Raw genomic sequence first — 18,705 nt, 5'->3', positions numbered from 1 at the left:
TTTTCCTTTAATCCAACATTTACTATCTGTTTGCATGTATTTAATATTATCTAGATTCTTAAGCAGAGATACAAAGATAGTTTGTCTTTTGGCCATTTATCCTCCAATTCTGAATAGGTTCCCTAGATGTTAGAAAGACAAATTGGATTCAAAGACAGATGAGTATGGGTGGGGGTCAGAGTTGGGTTATATAAATAACTAGAAAAGTTCACTAATCTTATGAAAAAAAATTGAAGATGTTTCATATAACAAGCCACACGTTTCCCAAACCCTAAACAAGTTTGGATGGCCCTACGGCACCAGATGTGCTTGGTCACATACAGCAGACAGATGCATAGGCAGGAAGTACCTCAGGATGTATGCTTATGCCCGACTGGATAAAGACTGGAAAGTACCTGGTCAATGTCCATCTTCCTAGCTAGTACTGAATACAGCTTGGGTTAATTGGATAGTTGTGCAAATGGTCTCTCTCCTCAGGATTTTCAGGCTAACAAACCGACAGGCACTTTTATCCAGCACAATGTTACTAGCTGTGGGAGGACATGGTTTTCAAAATAGAAATGTATTCATGTTTACGTACATGCATGAATGAAGAACCAGCTGCAGATACATGAGAGGGAGAATCTTACCACAAAGTCTTCGAAGACTTTCTTGAGTTCTTCATGACCATGCCTTTCAGCAATATGAAGCAGGTCTGAACCATCTGCATCCTTCATCCTAGCTGCCCAGTCTGCTCCTGAACACTGTAGCAGATGAAGAGCCAGATTCTTAAGGCCAAACTTGGCGGCACAGTGGAGGAGTGTCGGGAGCTCTTTGGTGTGAGTATCTGAAGATACACAGAATACTAAGATTGAATATTTCATTATACCTGCACTGACAGTTATATACAATCTATTCTTGAAAGTCACACTCAGAAAGCTGAGCAGAACTTTAGTAAATGTAAGAAAACACCAGTGACTGTTGCAATGTGGACTCTCCTTCAATTTTCTTAAAATAAATAGAAATGACTATTAATTCTAGCATTTATTCCCCAATCTTAATTGCAAAGCAGCTTAAAATCACTACAAGAATTTTATCTTTCACGTTAAAAAAAAAATGTACTTGACCCTGCATGATATGAAATGGGTAAAGGTTTGACATTTGATGATGATATTTATTTATTTATTTATTGCAATTTATTCACTTTGTATCCTGGCTGTAGCCCCCCTCCCCTGTGTCTTCCCAGTCCCACCCATCCTCCCTCTTCTTCTCCTATGTCCCTCCCCAAGTCCACTGATAGGGGAGAACCTCCTCCCATTTTTCTGACCCTAGTCTATCAGTTCTCATCAGGACTGGCTGCATTGTCTTCCTCTGTGGCCTGGTAAGGCTGCATCCCCCAGAGAGAGGTGATCAAAGAGCCAGCCACTGAGTTCATGTCAGAGATAGCCCCTGTTCCCCTTACTAGGGAACCTATTTGGAAACTGAGCAGCCTATGGCTTCATCTGAGCAAGGGGTCTACATCCTCTCCATTCATGGTCCTTGATTGTTATATCGGTCTCTGCCAGCCCTCCTGGGCCTAGATGGGATATTTTTATGAGCAAACACTAACATTATATAAATTTGGTAACAATTTTCAATACAAATAGCATATTCTCTTAAAAACATATGATATATAAATTCTTATTTGTTTGCAATGATTTGCATTATAGATACTTTTTTGCTGTAGTTAGAACAGGTCAAAGTTAATCAATACTACCAGGTACTATCAAATTCTCATATACCTTGATCACCTCATCCCTTGCTACAGTAGAAAATATATTGCAACATTTTGTCACAGTTACTGTTATAGTCAATGTTTGTTGTGAAGAGACATCATGACCATGCAATTCTTAGAAAGGAAACCATTTAATTGAGTTGGCCTTAGAGTTTCAGAGGTTTAGTCCATTAATGTCATGATGAGAAGCATGGCAATATGCAGGGAGGCATGTGCTGGAAAGGTAGCTGAGAGTTCTTCCTCTAGATGGGCAGGCAGCAGAAAGAGAGTGAGACACTGGGCCTGGCTTGATCATTTTGAAACCTCGAAGCCCACCCGCAGTGACATACTTCCTACATCAAGACCATATCTACTCCAACAAGGCCACCCCGTCTAATAGTGTCACTCCCTGGTGACCAAGCATTCAAAGCTAGGAGCCTGTGGGAGCCATTCCCCATTCTTTGTATTCAAGGGATGCTGCAGCATCTTTTTAGGGGTCCTTCTCAGATTCTCTGTCATTAAAGCTTGTGAGCAGTGAAGTTTTTTGTAGCTAGGGCTCTTTGCCATACACAATCCTCACAAACTTTGCTAAATGTAAACAACCTGCTGTAAGATCTTGTCTTATTCTATCAGGGGTGAATGTTGTTGAAGAGTTTCATTTTTCTTTTTCGCAGAGGATCTGTCACATTCTGGAATTAAGTTTATATATGTTTCTTCTGTAATTAATTTTCTGCCTGGTTAAAAAAATATTTGACTTATTTTATACTACCAGGGCTAGTGAAGTCATGGATCTCCACAGAACCTACTAGGACCACTTCACTAAAGCAGCATAATCCCTAATTGTATTCTAAATATTGACTCTTAACCCCCGATTCAAGTTGTTTCTCTTTGAAAGCAACAAAACAAATATGAGAACCACAAGAGGCCAAAATGCGGAAAACAACTAACTGTGGAGTGTCCAGCCCCAATAGATATATCTACAATACAATACTCCAAAAACATCATGGAAGAGGAGGTTTAATGATCATAAGAGCCAGAGGACCAGGACATCGGCTCTAAGAATGTGAGTCCTAGAAATGACAGAGAAGCTTCACTCATGATACCTCTATAATATGGTTGCCTAAACAAGACCTAAACAAGTACAATAGGCCTGCTAACATGGATGGAAGAAGTTACACAGAGCCCCGCTCTGACAAAGAACTAAGAAATGCTGAGCCAGAGAGAAATTAGTCTTCCTCAGGGATGACTCACTTAGGTGGTTATCCAGGACCATGTGGCCGGCCTTGAAGTCATATACAGGCAAGCAACACTAAAAGAAAGACAGTAAGTAGAATTTATATATTTATGCAGGTATGTGACTAACAATAATGATTAAAGGAAGAAGAACCGTGGATTTGAGAGGGAACAGGAAAAGGATATGGGAAAGGTGGGGAGCAGCAAGTGGAGAAAGGACGTGATGTTATTACATTTAAGGAGGTGTGCACTTACATTTTCAGCAGGTGGGAGTAGAATGTACGAGAAGCAAGCATTCAAGATCATCCTTGACTACATATAGAATTGGAGACCAGCAACCCCTACATGAGACCCTGTCTTAAAACACAAAACTAATGACAATAACCACAAATAAAGAAATGGTAAGTTTTGGATTGCTTATTCTATTTTGGTCTGGTTAGCACTCATGTGTTTGAATGATTGGCCAGAGGAAGTGGCATTATTAGGTGGTGTGGCCTTGTTGGAGGAAATGTATCACTATGAGGATGGGCTTTGAGGTTATATATGCTCAAACTTTACCAAGTATGGAATCAGAGCCTCTTCCTGGCTGCCTGTGGAAGACAGGCTCCTGTAGCTGCCTCAGATAAAGATGTAGAACTCTTAGCTCCTTCTCCAGCACCAAGTCTGCTTGCAGGATGCCATACTTCCTGCCATGATGATAATGGACTGAACGTCTGAAACCGTAAGCCAGTTCCAATGAGCTGCTTGGGTGATGGTATCTCTTCACAGCAATAAAACCCTAACTAAGACAATCCTATTCGGGGAGGGGTCTTTGTTCTTATTTAGCTATTTTCTTAAACTAATAGCATTTAGTCAATAGGCAATTTACAATATTCTTAGATAAAATAATAGATTTCTCAAACACAAGAATCTATTAAAGTGTGGTTAGTTTTCAGTACATAACTGTTCCCATTTACAGTAGTTTTCATTAAATTTTTTGTTTAGTTTTTTTTTTAATAGGGTCTTATGTAGAGTTGGGATTACTTACATGTTCTGCCATGTCCTAAGACTTTAAGATTTCTTGTGTGTATGTATGTGTTATTATCAATGAATAAATTTAAAAAGCTACAATTCATAGTAAGATATGGCAAAAATCACCAAGTTCCTCCCACTCCAACTAGAGAAATGATCAGTTTTTAGTTCTATCAGCCAATGTTTGCCAAATGGAAATTCAAGAATAAGAGACTAAAATGTCTGAGGGAATCTTTCCAAAGACCATCTAATAAGATACATCTTTTACAAGTTAAATTAAACAGATGAGGAAATTGAGTCATGTACTTTTTATGCAGGGTGCTTAAACTGTCTAAAGTAATCCTTAAAAGAGATAGCCAAGAATTAGATTATAATCAAACCAGAGCTTTTAAAGGCTTAACCTAGCTAAGTAGAATGACAAAATGGAACAGAACATGTCCTGGTATAAAATACAAGAATTAATTTAAAATTTGACAGCGAGAAGAATATGAGAACTGACAGTGCAAGACACATAATTCATTTGTTCTCACAAATTAATCTCTTGAATATGAAGCATTCATTCACCCAGAGGGAGAGGCCAGGTTGGGACAAAACAGTGAGTCACACGAAGAAGAGATTAAAAGGCAGGTGATGCACATTTTAATCCCAGCTCAAGCAGTAAATCTTTGGCTCTCAAAAACATGTTCCTTCACCTTTCTGTACCTCTGCTCTCTATTTCTAAAACTAGAGGACTGGGATTGAGGATTACAATAATTCTAATATTCTTCTGTGTTATGTCATAGACTCTCAGGGGGAAAGTTTTCCCTGGGTGTTAAATACAAAGAAGCAGGGAAAGAGGCTTAGTTGGTAAAACATTTGCCACATAGGCAAGAGGACCTGAATTTGGATCTCTAGCCCCCCTAGCACATTAAAAATAAAAGTACTACCTACACCAACACACTGACACACACACTCAACCGAGCCACAAACTGATAAACAGAAAAACAAAACCAAAGTCAGGTGTGCTGCAGGCTGTATATACAATACAAGCATATAGGACACACAGGACAGAAACTGGAACTTGTTAGCTGGCTAGTCTAGCCCGTCCTTAAGCTCCAGCAACAATGTGTCTATTCTGTGTATCTATCTGTCTCTCTTTGTGTGTTGTTTGTTGCAATTGAATTATCATTGTTACAATGTTCTATCAGATGTTTAAGGAAAAAAGTTAGAAGTTGTGTTCACATTGCCTCTCCCTAATGTACCCTGGTATAATGGTGTTTGTTTAGGACAGAGCACTCAATTATCACTGTATTGTGAATACTTAGTATACCTACAGATTCCACAGATAAGTATAGCTCTCACCTCTCATCAAAGAAGCTTCTCTTTGCAGTGACCCACAACTGGTCAAAACCCAAAGAACATCTGACCATGGGGTGTCCAGCACTGACTGTTATCATATACACAATTCTCACACTGAAGGCTCAAGAAACTTCATGGAGGAGGTGGCAGAAAGAAGATAAAAGGCAGAGGACCAGGATGTCTACTGCAGTATTTTCTCTTCTATCTAGAACAGGGAAATGGTATCCAATAATCTAGCATAAACAAGATATGAACAATGAGACCAGTTGTCAACCTAATGTGGACCGGGAAATCTCAAAAGTTTACTCCTGTAGGTGAAGAACTATAGGAAATTAATGACTGCTGGGAGAGGTAGCCCCTTAATTGGTTATAAAATACCAATGAATTTCATTAAATTATATATGATCAATGTTAAATGGAATAAGCATGTTGTATTAATACGATTATATAACATACTTACATGTAACAATAATAACCAAAAGGAAACAATAGAAATAATACATGAAAGTAGAAGTAGGGTCTGGAGATACAAGAATGGAACTACTGAAAAGGGAAAATAGGCTATGTTAATAGGGGATTGAAAACAATCAGTGTATGAAATATCATAGTGAAATCTGTTAGTCTATATGACAAATGCTAATAAAATGAAAGTTAAATAAAAACTTTATGAAATTCCAACTTTGTATCCATAGTGTGTTTACTGTACAGAAATAAAAAAACAGAAGAACTATGAACAATAAAATGATAAAAGCAAACATTCTGGTTGAGGTCAGGTAATGGCGTGACACAGTAAATGGATGTGCAAGGCCAGGGTCACCAAGTTCATTAGAAAGGAATGCTTAGCATCTATTTCAAGTCTTCTGTGCTCTAAAACCTGAGATATACTTTACAACAGTAAATGACTTACATAATGAAAATAAACAAGGCCATGAAGAAATCTGCACAGCCTTTGGCTTATGAAAGGTACTGGGAGAAATTCAATATGGCTTTCAAAAGATGTATCATATATGATGTTAAGATTAAATGAAGATGTAATATGAGAATGATCAGGAAACATCTAAGTTTGGGCTGGCCTGAGGAATTAAATGCATGTTGAAAGTCCTAGCACTCCTACATTGAAATGGGAAGCAAAGAAAAGAAAACCCTGTAATCCTGAGGGCCAGCTAACCCAAAGTATGCAGTGATGGACAAAGAGAAGTAGCTCCAATAAAGTGGAAGATGAAGGTGATACCCAAGGTTGTTCTGAGACATCTATATGTGCATACACCCCATAGAAGGTATAAACTCACATTTGCAGGCATACACACATCTACACACACACACACACATACCACAGAAGGTATGAACTCAAATTTGCAGATATACACACACCATAGAAGGTATGAACTCGCATTTGTAGTCATACACACACACCATAGAGGGTATGAACTCATATTTTCAGGCATACACAGACACTCACACACACCCACATACCATATACACCCTTTTTAAAAGTATGTTTCATATATTCATGCCCATTATATAAACAAAGAGTCAATGTATATTACATATATTTTATATATAGATCAAGTCTGTCTATCTATCTATGTAGAGGAATTTTAATCCAGCAACATGACTGCTCTGGCAAGAGATTGCACTCAAAGTTCTTCTAGGTCTATGTGATCCAGCTAGAATACAGACATACTTTTAATCCCTCTGGCTGGAATACAGACAGCCCTTAGAACACACCTTCAAACCCAAACAATGAAGATCAAGTTAGTTTGTTGAAGGAAGCAGCCATGTTTGAAAGTGACATCTAATTGAGGGACAAAGTGATAAAAAAAGGAAATATTTGACAGGATGAGTCAGAGATAGGATGTTCCTAACTGTCATGAGAACAAGACAGAAAAGAGAGGCTACTCAAGAGAAGTGTAGAATGAGACAGGTATGGAGGGCAGTTCAAAGAGTGTAGTTCAGTTGAATGTAGGCAATGCAGTGGAGCTCAGTTGAGTTCAATTTGTGCAGTTTGTGAAGTGAAGGTCAGCAGAGGCAGTTGAAGCCAAAGAATAAGAAGGAGCCAGAAGTTTAGAACAAATTGAGAGAGTAAGTTTGAGGCCAAGCACAGCAATTCAGTGAGAAGCTGAGAAAAGCAAGTTTAAATCAGTCAGCTTAGAGATGAGTTTGAGCCAGAACAACTGAGTTGATCAAGCCAGAGTTCACAAAAAACTAGAAAGGGTGAGATTATTCAGGAGTAAGACTGTGAGATGACAATTACATCTGATGAATAAAAGTTACTTTTACCTTTTTTCCTTTCTTTCTTTCCTTTCTTTCTCTTTAATTCTCTTTCCTTCTTTTCATCTATCTTTCTTTCTCTATCATCTATCTATATATCTATCATATATAGATATCTATATCTAGTTATATATTATCATCTGTCTGTCTCTCAATCATCATCATCTATCAGTCAATCAATTGATCTAAGTAAGTAAGGTGTGACCAGAAAGAAAGGTGGTCATGTTACTTTGCAAACCATAACTTATGAGGCTGAGATAAAAGATGAGTTCTTCTATGACTTTCTGCCTCTTTCTTATTGGAATAAAGCAGTTTGAGTGTTTACAGTTTTGGATCTTTTAAAAAACAGCTTAGTAAAGGCAGCACTCAGAGAATAAGTGAATCCTTTCAAGAAGTAAAGGGAGGTGTTCAGGGTGGTGAGTTATTAACAAAGTGGTAAACAGAAGTGTCTGGGCATGCCAGGATTTTTAAAAGAAAGACATTTAGGTCTAAGCAACATTGCCTCACAACTACAAACAAGGAGGCTTCTTATTTATTAGCTTTTGCAAGACATAAACAGAATATGTGTTTCCATTGCGTGTCTGTGTTTGCTCCTGTATGTCTAATTGAGGCTAACCCAAGCATGCATTTTCCTTATTAAAATGGATAATAGGGAGCTTATTTCCTATTAGCCATTGCTAATAGCTGGTGTTTGTGTTTCCCTTCCCAACTTTGGTATACTCATAGACGCTTATTTCTTTTGACCCTAATAAACCTTTACTTGTGGTGTAGACTGGAAAAAGCAGAAGAGAGAGACTCGGTACACAGTGAGGTCAGTGTCTTCAGAAGGCACAGGGGCCATTACTTTACTTTTTTCTGACACATGGTGAGAGAAGAGGAAGATGTTACACTAAAAGGCAAAATCATAAAATTTAAATAGTTGCCTTATTCCATCAAAAAATCCTCATTTTTATATTTGGAGCTCAAATATATATCCATTGGTAACTGTGGGTGATGATTTATAGTTATTTGTTGCCACTAATGAACGAATAAAACCAGTAAATTTGTACCTACTACCAGAAACTCTCTTGGGCACAGAACTTTGTCCTGAAGGGTGGCATTTGCCATAGGATGAAATGGGTGCTTTGAAGCCAGTCATGCTAAATGAAATTAAAATCGCCATTTTTGTAGAATCACAAGAGACAGCAAATGGTCACATTACTTCTGTGGTTAAGGTGCAGAACTGGCCTACTGTGTGCCCTACGCTCTGGACTGGACAGTCTTAATACACAGCTCCTGTGGTACAGCAATATTTAGGTCAGTCACTTCATCTGGGAATGCCACCTTGCCTCAGTGCCATGCAGGCATGCAGTTCTGTGGGATTTTTACGATATTCTCCTTATCCTCATGTTGCACCAAAATATGTGGCTTCCAGGATGTGTATAGAAATAAATCTTGCCTCTGACTGATGGCTCCCTCTTCTTTTTGTAATTTATGTTCTGCTGCTGTGCGCCAGAATCTACTGAGTACAGCAAGGCCATTTCCTGCACAGTCTGTTGTTACAAACTGTGAAACTGAACCACGGGACTCAAGGATGCTGTCTGGATGTGGGAATGCCAGCAGTTTGAGGGTTTACAGTTTACCAAGAAACCAAGGTCCTCTCATGCTTGCTAAATAGGTATTGCTTCACTGACCCTCCTTAGTACCCTCAGACCAACTGACCATTGGCTACAAGTCAACAGTGGAGTCTCAGTATTTGAGTGAACAGTGAGAAACTGCATAATTTTCAAGAACAATGTTCTTACAAGACCTCACGCCACAGAAGAGATAATTCTTTTTATACCTACAAATTCTGGGATTTTCATATGTATGTTCAGGGTTGCCTCCTAGCCGTTTTCAGCAGACACTGGAACAACAGTGCAAGCATAAGCTTTGGGAAGCAGAGTCGCTCTTACTGCCATTGCTGAAAGCCCTGCTACTGAGGTAGAAACAGAAAAGAAAGGTGTTCTGGATTTTGGTGATTTGGGGGTACCCTGGCATTCCCAATCCAGACATCATCCCTGAGTCCCAAGGTTCAGTTTCACAGTTTGTGCACAGACTGCACAGGGAATGGCCTTGCTGTACTCAGTAGATTCTGCTGTACAGCGGTAGAGCGTAGATTATGAAGAGAATAGAGAGCCACCAGGCCAGAGGCAAGACTTGGTCATATGAAGGCTGGAAAGCTCTCCTGCTCAAGTTCAAAAGGACACAGGCTACTGTGCCAATGAGACTGATTATGAATGCTATTGATAGCAGGAACATTCTCTTTTTTGTTTTGTTTTATATTTAAAACCATTAATAGCCATTTTTATTTTTTATATTAATTACAGATTATTCACTTTGTATCCCAGATGTAGCCTCCTCCCTCATTCCCTCCCAATCCCACCCGCCCTCCCTCATCTCCTCCCAAGTGCCTCTTCAAGTCCACTGATAGGGGAACTCCTCCTCACTTTCCATCTGACCCTAGCTTATCAGGTCCCACAAGGACTGGCTGCACTGTCCTTCTCTGTGGCCTGAAAAGGCTGCTCCCCTCATCAGGGAGAGGTGGTCAAAGAGGCAGCCACTGAGTTCATGTCAGGGACAGTTCCTGTTCCCATTACTAGGGAACTCACTTGGATACTGAGCTGCCATGGACTACATCTGAGTAGGGATTCTAGGTAATATCCATGAATGGCCCCTGGTTGGAGTATCACTTTCAGAATATTTTGGTACTGGAATGTAAACTTGTACAACCACTTTGGAAATCAATCTGGCACTCTCTCAGACAATTAGGAATCTTCCTCAAGATCCAGCTATACCACTCCTAGGCATATATCTAAAAGATGCTCAAGTACACAAGGACATTTGTTCAACCATGTTCGTAGCAGCTTTATTCATAATAACCAGAAGCTGGAAACAACCAGATGTTCCTCAACGGAGGAATGCATATGGAAATTGTGGTACATTTACACAATGAAATACTACTCAGCAATTACAAACAAGGAAATCATGAAATTTGCAGGCAAATGGTAAGAACTAGAAAAGATCATCCTAAGTAAGGTAACCCAGAAGCAGAAAGACACACACAGTAATATACTCACTTAAAAGTGGATACTAGAAATACAATATAGGATAAAACTACACAAATCTGTACATTGAAAGAAACTAAGCAAGGAGGAGGACGTCAATCCTCACTCAGAAAAACAAACAGGATGGACATTGGAAGGGGGGAAAAACAGGAAATAGGACAGGAGCCTACCACAGAGGGCCTCTAAAAGACTCTACCAAGCAGTGTATCAAAGTAGATGCTTAGACTTATAACCAAACTTTGGGCCGAGTACAGGGAATTTTATAAAAGAAGGGAGAGATAGTAAGACCTGGAAAGGACAGGAGCTCCACAAGGAATGTTCTTCAAGCAACCCAATCCAGCCAAACACAAACTTCTGAAAAGAAAACATTGGGCAAATAGAAAAGAGTTGTGCAGCCCATGATGTCCGTATCACACAAAGGGACTGAATCAGGTGCTACTCAGAGGACAGAGCAGGTTGCCCGAACAGTCTCACCTACTATAAGAAAGCCAGTCACAAGAGCTGCTAATGAGAAAGGATCAAAAAGAACAGGATGAAGTAGAGAGAGACTTGACAACTTTTTTTTGATAGATGCCATTTTAGTACAATAAACTGGAAAACATTATCGTTATTTGCAGATGAGGAAACTGGCACACAGAAAAGTAAACAGTATACCCAGTATCACACAGTAATATGTAAAACAGTCATGTTCTTTGCTCTTAAGCACTGTTCTGCACATTTCTACTCTTCTGAACACGTAAAACATGCCCGCTGTAATTCCTCATTTATTTATTTATTTACTTACTGTATGAATGCTGTATCTGCGTGTTACCCTGCATGCCAGAAGAGAGCATCAGATCCCAGTATAGATGGCTGTGAGCCACCATGTGGCTGCTGGGAATTGAACTCTGGACCTCTGGAAGAGCAGACAGTGTTCTTACCCACTGAACCATCTCTCCAGCCTTTTTTTTTTTTTTTTTTTTGACAGGGTTTCTCTGTATAGCCCTGGCTATCGTGGACTTGCCTTGTAGACCAGGCTGGCCTGGAACTCACAGAGATTTGCTGCTTCTTTCTCCTGAGTGCTGGGATTAAAAGTGTGTGCTACCATGCCTGGTTTGTTACAATGCTTTTAAGATTCAGTAAGCAGCAAATTAATGAGTCCTCACTTTGTATTGTATGATAAAGACATTGGGAATCTGTCTATAAATCAGACATAGTGGTTATTAACATGGTGTTACCTCTAATTTGCCTAAAACTTAGGTCAAATGCAAATTTAAACCTTTCTCTTTTGAGACTTAAAAGTTCCTGAAGAAGACCTAAAAAGTACATTGTTGACTTTTTTTTAAGCTATTTTATTGGGTTCTAATATCTTTCACCATTCTCCACCTTTATTCCAACTTAATCCTTTCCAACCTCCTACACTAGGTAGGAGGGAAAGAAGGTTAGAGGGGAAAGGGGACGTGGATATCTATAGACTGCTTCCTGCTGATTAGTGTCATCAGGTTCCTGGGGGCAACCAGGATAACTCCAGTTTCTTTTCACCAAACCTCAACACCAGCAACCAGGAGCAGCAGGGGAAGCAACATCCTTCCTTTTCTTCTAGACACCTCCTGCCCCCTTGGGCCTCTGGTATTTATTTCCTCTCTAGAGCCCTAACCAAAAGAATATGAAAGATCAAAGAGAGAATCTCTGGTGCTGAAGATAACTTGCAGAAATTGATACTTCTCTCAAAGAAAAAGTTAAATCAGAAAAGTCCCAAACACAAAACATCCAAGAAATCAAGGATGCCCTGAAAAGGCAAATCTAAGAATAATAGGAATCGATGAAAAAGAAGATCCCATGCTCCAAAGTCCAGAAAATCATAGAAGAAAAATTTCCCAACCTAAAGAAAGAGATGTCCATATACATACAAGAGGCCTACAGAACATCAAATAGAGTAGACCAGAAAAGAAACTCCTCACGCCACATCATAGTCAAAACACTTAATCTGCAGAACAAAGATATTAAAAGCAGCAAGGGAAAAATGCCAAGTAACATATAAAGGTAGACCTATCAGAATCACACCAGACTTCTCATCAGAAACTATGAAAGCCAGAATGGCCTGGGCAGGTATTATGCAGACTTTAAGAGACCACAGATGCCAACCCAGACTACTATACCCAGCAAAGCTTTCAATCAACATGGATGGAGAAAACAAAATACTCCATGACAAAACTAAATTTAAGCAATATCTACACAGTAAACCAGCCCTACAGAAGATACTAGAAGGAAAACTCCAATCCAACAAAAACAACTATACCTAAGAAAACATAGGATACAGATAATTTCCCAACAAAAATTAAAAGAAAACAAGCAATGAATCACAGTAAGACCACCAACTCCACAATAATAGGAACTAACAGTCATTGGTCACTATTATCTATCAACATCAATGTACTCAACTCTCCAATAAAAAGACACACTAACAGAATCAGTGTGGAAACAGGATCAATATTCTGCTGCATCCAAAAAACACACCTATGCAACAAAGATAAACACTACCTCACAGTAAAGGGATGGAAAAATGTTTTTCAAGCAAATGAACCCCAAAAACAAGCTGGGGTAGCTCTCCTAGTATCTAATAAAATAGACTTTCAACCAAAATTAATCAAAAAAGATGAAGAGGGGCACTACATTCTCATCAAGGGAAAAATCCACCAAGAGGACATAACAGTTCTAAACATCCATGCCCCAAATACAAGAATACCTATATTCGTAAAGGAAACATTATTAAAGCTTAAATCACCCATTGATCCCAACACCTTAATAGTGGGAGACTTAAACACCCCACTCTCACCAAGGGACAGATCATCTAGACAGAAGCCAAATAGGGAAATAAAGGCACTTATAAAGGCCCTAATTCAAATGGACCTAATAGATCTCTACAGAACATTTGACCCAAACTCAAAAGAGTATACCTTCTTTTCAGCACCTCATGGAACCTTCTCCAAAATAGTCCATATAGTTGGTCACAAAGCAAGCCTCCTAAGATACAAGAAGTTTAAAATAATCCCCTGTATTCTGTCTGACCACCATGGACTAAAGCTGGACCTCAACAACAATGGAAATAGCAAAAAGCCTACACTCACATGGAAACTGAACAACTTGCTACTCAGTGACAGCTGGGTTAAGGAAGAAATAAGAAAGAAATTAAAGACTTCCTAGAATTCAATGAAAATGAAGGCACAACATACCCAAACTTATGGGACACAATGAAAGCAGTGCTCATAGGAAAGATCATAGCCCCTATTAGTTTTATCTCAAGTTGAGAATCAAGAAAATAGTTTTTAGTGACAGATCAGTGTAACAAATGGAACAGATCCAGGTGGAGTCTTCTAAGAAGCGGAAAGCTCAAGAAAGTTCCTGCAAAAGTCAAAGAATGGAATTCCTTTGCACTTAAGTATTGTGTATTTTACTTACCACATGGTCTGAAGACCTAGCAAGTAGCTCCCAGGGTCCTAGAAGTGCCAGTGCTTTCTTGACACCCAGCTGTGGTTGGTACCCTTTAAAACCAGAAGTCATTATAAGACCCTGGTAATCTGTCAGCCAAAAATGAGGACACCAAGACCTTTTAACACTTCAAAGCTTAAGCCTTAGCTAGCTAGATTCTCAACTAGCTTATTTAAGTTAATTCTACTACATAGCCCCATCTCACTATGTGGCTAGCTATACTTTCCAGGATCAAAGCCACAACTTTCTCCTCTCATATCTCCTGGTGAAAGGACCCTCCTCTTTCTTCTTCTCAGAATCCCTTTTTACCTACCAGGAAGTTCTACCTTCCACTTCCTGCCTAGTAATGGTCATCAGACTTTCATTAAAGCCAATCAGAGAACGCTTTTAGTAGGTGAGCAAGAACAGAGACACACAGTATACCTCAATATCTCCTACTTTTAGTTCAATAAATGGCTTTCCCTCTAACATCAGTAAACTGTATACAATATGAACAATTATGAAAGCTATCAGTTAAGAATTACATTCACAATGTCCAGTCTATTTGTATATGGAAATCTTAGAGAAAGTATTCCACCAAAGGAAGATGACAAAATAGTGTTTGATGCTGGGTTTTTCAGAAATGAGGTGTTTTGTTAAATTGGTTTAAGTCCTTTTTCTGAACGTCCTTCTTCAAGTTTTGGAACACTTAATGCCTGTCATCAAAGTTGTGCCTGAGAGCAGGGTTGCTGAAGACCTTCTAAGACAGAAGATGTCACTGAAGAAGCCTGACCCTCAGAGCAGCAAAAGTGAACACGTCATTAAGACACTCTTTTCAGACATTCTTGAAAGCAGGTACTGCTGAGTAGAAGACACTCTGTGTCCTGGACAGTAAGATTCAAGTGACACAGACCATGACGGAAATAAGATCAACATAGAAATAGACCATTTCCCTGTTGAAACAATGAATTTGCCTCTCTGCTGGTAGAGTGGCAAGTGATACTAACCCGAGAGAAGCAAAGTCAGATGTAGAAGGAATGAAACTACATTCTAAAAAAGTCACTTTCCAGGATGTGCTGGTGAGTGATCCTGAGCAAAACAACCCCTCGTAGAGTAATTCCTCCAAGAAGAAGCTAAAGTGTCCCAGTCAGCACCATTACATCAGAGTCTCACTTCTGAGTGCTACCACCAGAAGCTGCACCAGCCCCTGCATGCAGGAGGAGACCAGATGGCAAGATCATGCCAGGCATTTCTTGGGTGGTGACATTATCATCTTCTTACCTTTAAGACCCCAAAGTTAAGAACACCAGAAGGGCGTTTAATTTAAAAATAATTCCAAACACTTTTTTTCCACATCATTAATTCTCCGATGCATTCTTAAACTGTTGGAAAGTTTTAAAAATACGTAGTAGAATTCACTTCTATTTGGTCTGTTATTATTGTATCAGTAATATTTTTATGTTCAATGTTTATCAAGACACACGTTAGTGGTGATACTGTAAAACCCCTGCAGGTTGTTTAAAATATTAAACGCGGAGCAAGTTTAGAAAAGGAGGGGATGGACATGAGTATTTGCAGCAGTGCAGATGTGCCCCGCAGCTGATGTCTTCCCAGCACTTCTGGGCTCCTGGAGCTGGAGTCATGGCCTGTGAAATGGGAGATTCCTGAGATAGAGCAGAAGAGTTTATTTCCAAGCTTTTTAGCCAATTCACTACATTTTGGAAAATGTCACATTCTCATCAAATTTTGCTTTCCCATTGCCGTTTCTGCACTTGCCAGGAACAGACCCAGCACTGACAACAGTTCTACCGCAAGGAAAAAGAACTACATGGAAAGTCTGCATTTGTCACATACTGTCATGAAACCAAGAGCAGAAGAGAAGCAAATTAACACTGCAACATCCTTTCAGGGTCAGTCTTTTGGATAGTTTCCCTTCTGGAACAGGTACCTGCAAATCAAACCAGTATCTTAAATGGTTAGTTTCAATCAGAAACATAATGAAAGCCAACAATAGAAACCAACCTGTGGCAGAGTGCAGGGAATCATATGAAAGAAGGGGAGTTAGTATGATGTGGAAAAATAGGAGCTCCACAAGGACCAAATATATCTGGGCACAGGGTCTTTTCTGAGACTGACACTCCACGAAGGACTATGTATGGATATAACCTAGAACCTCTGCTCAGATGAAGCCCGTGGTAGCTCAGGAACCAATTGGTTTCCCATAGTAAGGGGAACAAGGACTATTTCTAACAGGAACTCAATGGCAGGCTCTTTGACCTCTCCACCCCCCAAGGGAGGAGCAGCCCTGCTAGACCACAGAGGAGGACTTTGCAGCCAGCCCTGAAGATACCTGATAAAACAGGGTCAGATGAAAGGGGAGGAGGTGCTCCCCAATCAGTAGATTTGGAAAGGGGCAGGGAGGAGATGAGGGAGGGAGGGAGGGAGGGTTTGGGAGGGAATGAGGAAGCGGGATACAGCTGGGATACAGAGTTAATAAAATGTAACTAATAATAAAAAATAAAATTAAAAAAATTAAAAAATTAGATAATACACATAAAGTATTCAAATAAATAAATAAATAAAAATAAATAATAAAAAGAAACCATCTCTGACCTCTGCACCCTCCTCACCCCTCCCTTTTGAAGCTCCTCATTGTCACTGAGAACCAACAAATTTGACTTTCTGCTTTCAGTCTCAGAATTTAGGTTCTTGCCCTGTTGTCTTTTGTCTTTCTTTCTTTCTTTCTTTCTTTCTTTCTTTCTTTCTTTCTTTCTTTCTTTCTTTCTTTCTTTCTTTCTTTTCTTCTTTTCTTTCTTTCTTTTCTTCCTTTCTTTCCTTTTCTTTCTTTCTTTCTTTCTTCCTTTCTTCCTTCCTTCTTCCTTCCTTCCTTCCTTCTTCCTTCCTTCCTTTTTTTCTTTTCCTTCCTTCCTTCCTTCCTTCCTTCCTTCCTTCCTTCCTTCCTTCCTTCTCTTTCTTTCCTTCTTTCTTTTTCTCCCTTCTGCCTTTTAAGAACAGTTTTCAGAAGTTCTTAAGACAAGAGTGAATTTCTGTAGATTTCATGATCCTAGCTTTTAGGTTCTTTATGACACTAACAGGACTACATATAGACTTTTTCAGCATTACTGTATTGTCTCCAGCCACATGTGGCAAGATCATCATTAGAAATGGAAATGACATTTGAAAGCCATTAGACCTCAAGGTGATTCATCTAGGAAAGATTAATCACACAATAGAGGCATATGTGCTATCATTTTTCCTTTTTAAAGAAATTTTTTAAGCTGAATTTTATACCAATGTTTAAACTTAATTGGGTGTTAGCTTGAGGTGTTTGGGGGGGTATGCTGTAATGGTTTTGCTGTAAAATGTTTGGAGCTCTGCCGAAGTGTCGCTGAAAAGCATGGTGCTGGTAAAAGTCCAGCAATCCCTGGGGATTCATTCTTGCTGACTCCCCTCTGCCTGAAGCTGGTCAGCTTTGAAGGTGGTACAGAAGGCTGCATGATGTTCAACTCTGACCCTCCTCCCTCTCTTCTAGGCCTTCTTCCTCCCCTCGCTCAACCACTTTTGTTCATTATATGTTACTATGAAGCTAATTTGTACTACTGGATATGTGACAGGAGCCTTGGGTTACAGATCTGTATTGTTCTTAGTGAAACACAGCATGGAGTTAACATTAAACTTAAATACAACAAGCTTAAATGAAAAATGCCTAATATATTAGTCCTCCATCCTTTATACTTCTAAATAAAATCTTTAGCCCAAATCACACAGAACAAAAACCAATAGGGTTTTTTTTGCCAGTTGATAAAATTTTTAATTAAAATGCAATAGCACAGGATATAAAAACACAAAGACCACATAAATATTGAAGAAATTGAAAACCATTTTTTTTTCCTGTAAACAGTTTTGCTTAAGAGCAATGTCCTAATCAGATCCTGGCTAGAGACTTTTGGCAGATGAGTGTGCAGCAAGGCTCTGCAGAGATATGAGAGGAAAGCCAGGCAGTTGCCATGTTGACAGGCATGCAACTTGAGAACATTGCACAGCAAGCAATGCAAAAAGTAGAGAAGCTCACCACAGCTCAAGGAGATATCACAACCTTCACAACTGTATACAGACAGACAGACCCACCCCACAGTGATGGAAACATCACTGTGCCTCTCACACAGGGGGACTCCTCCTGTGACTCTCCAGCTTGTTTGATGCTGTGTAGCCCCTTGATGGTTCTAGCATCTTTTGGTGGCAGAAATGCTATATTACATCTGGTCATCGGTGCTATCATCATTTCTAAGGTTCTTGTTACTGTCCTGAGGCTGTTTATAGTCTGGGCTGTATCAGGAGGCATGCCTTCAGAAGGGGCCTGTGGCCAGCAAATGAGCTTCCTGAAGGTAACCCACTGTTTTTGTTATTTTTTCCCCAAAGCTAAGTGATGGTTGAGCCCTGGTAAGGCAAAGCCCCAGAGACTTTATCTCTGAGTTGTTTCCTAATGCTGTTATGATTTTCCATGCTTGTCATGGCTGCCTCTCTCATATATCTGGCATGGCCTAGAGAAATCCTCACCACCTACACTCTGGTGTAATTGTTTCACTC

General features: G+C 39.5%; 1 protein-coding gene across 3 annotated transcripts in view; it reads right to left on the bottom strand.

The window, feature by feature from the left end:
* The window catches only part of Bank1 (B cell scaffold protein with ankyrin repeats 1), a 274,453-nt gene that overhangs the window by 161,152 nt on the left and 94,596 nt on the right, over window positions 1-18,705 (bottom strand). For all 3 annotated transcript variants that reach the window (XM_060392659.1, XM_060392660.1, XM_021656994.2), the window contains exon 7: window positions 630-826. In XM_060392659.1, the coding sequence (XP_060248642.1) occupies window positions 630-826 (197 nt within the window). The remainder of the gene's footprint in view (window positions 1-629; window positions 827-18,705) is intronic.

Source organism: Meriones unguiculatus, chromosome 10 (assembly GCF_030254825.1).
Source record: "Meriones unguiculatus strain TT.TT164.6M chromosome 10, Bangor_MerUng_6.1, whole genome shotgun sequence".
In the NCBI taxonomy this organism is placed as follows: Eukaryota; Metazoa; Chordata; class Mammalia; order Rodentia; family Muridae; genus Meriones; species Meriones unguiculatus.
Note: the sequence above shows the minus strand (reverse complement) of the source record. Positions and strands in the feature narration are given on the sequence as shown.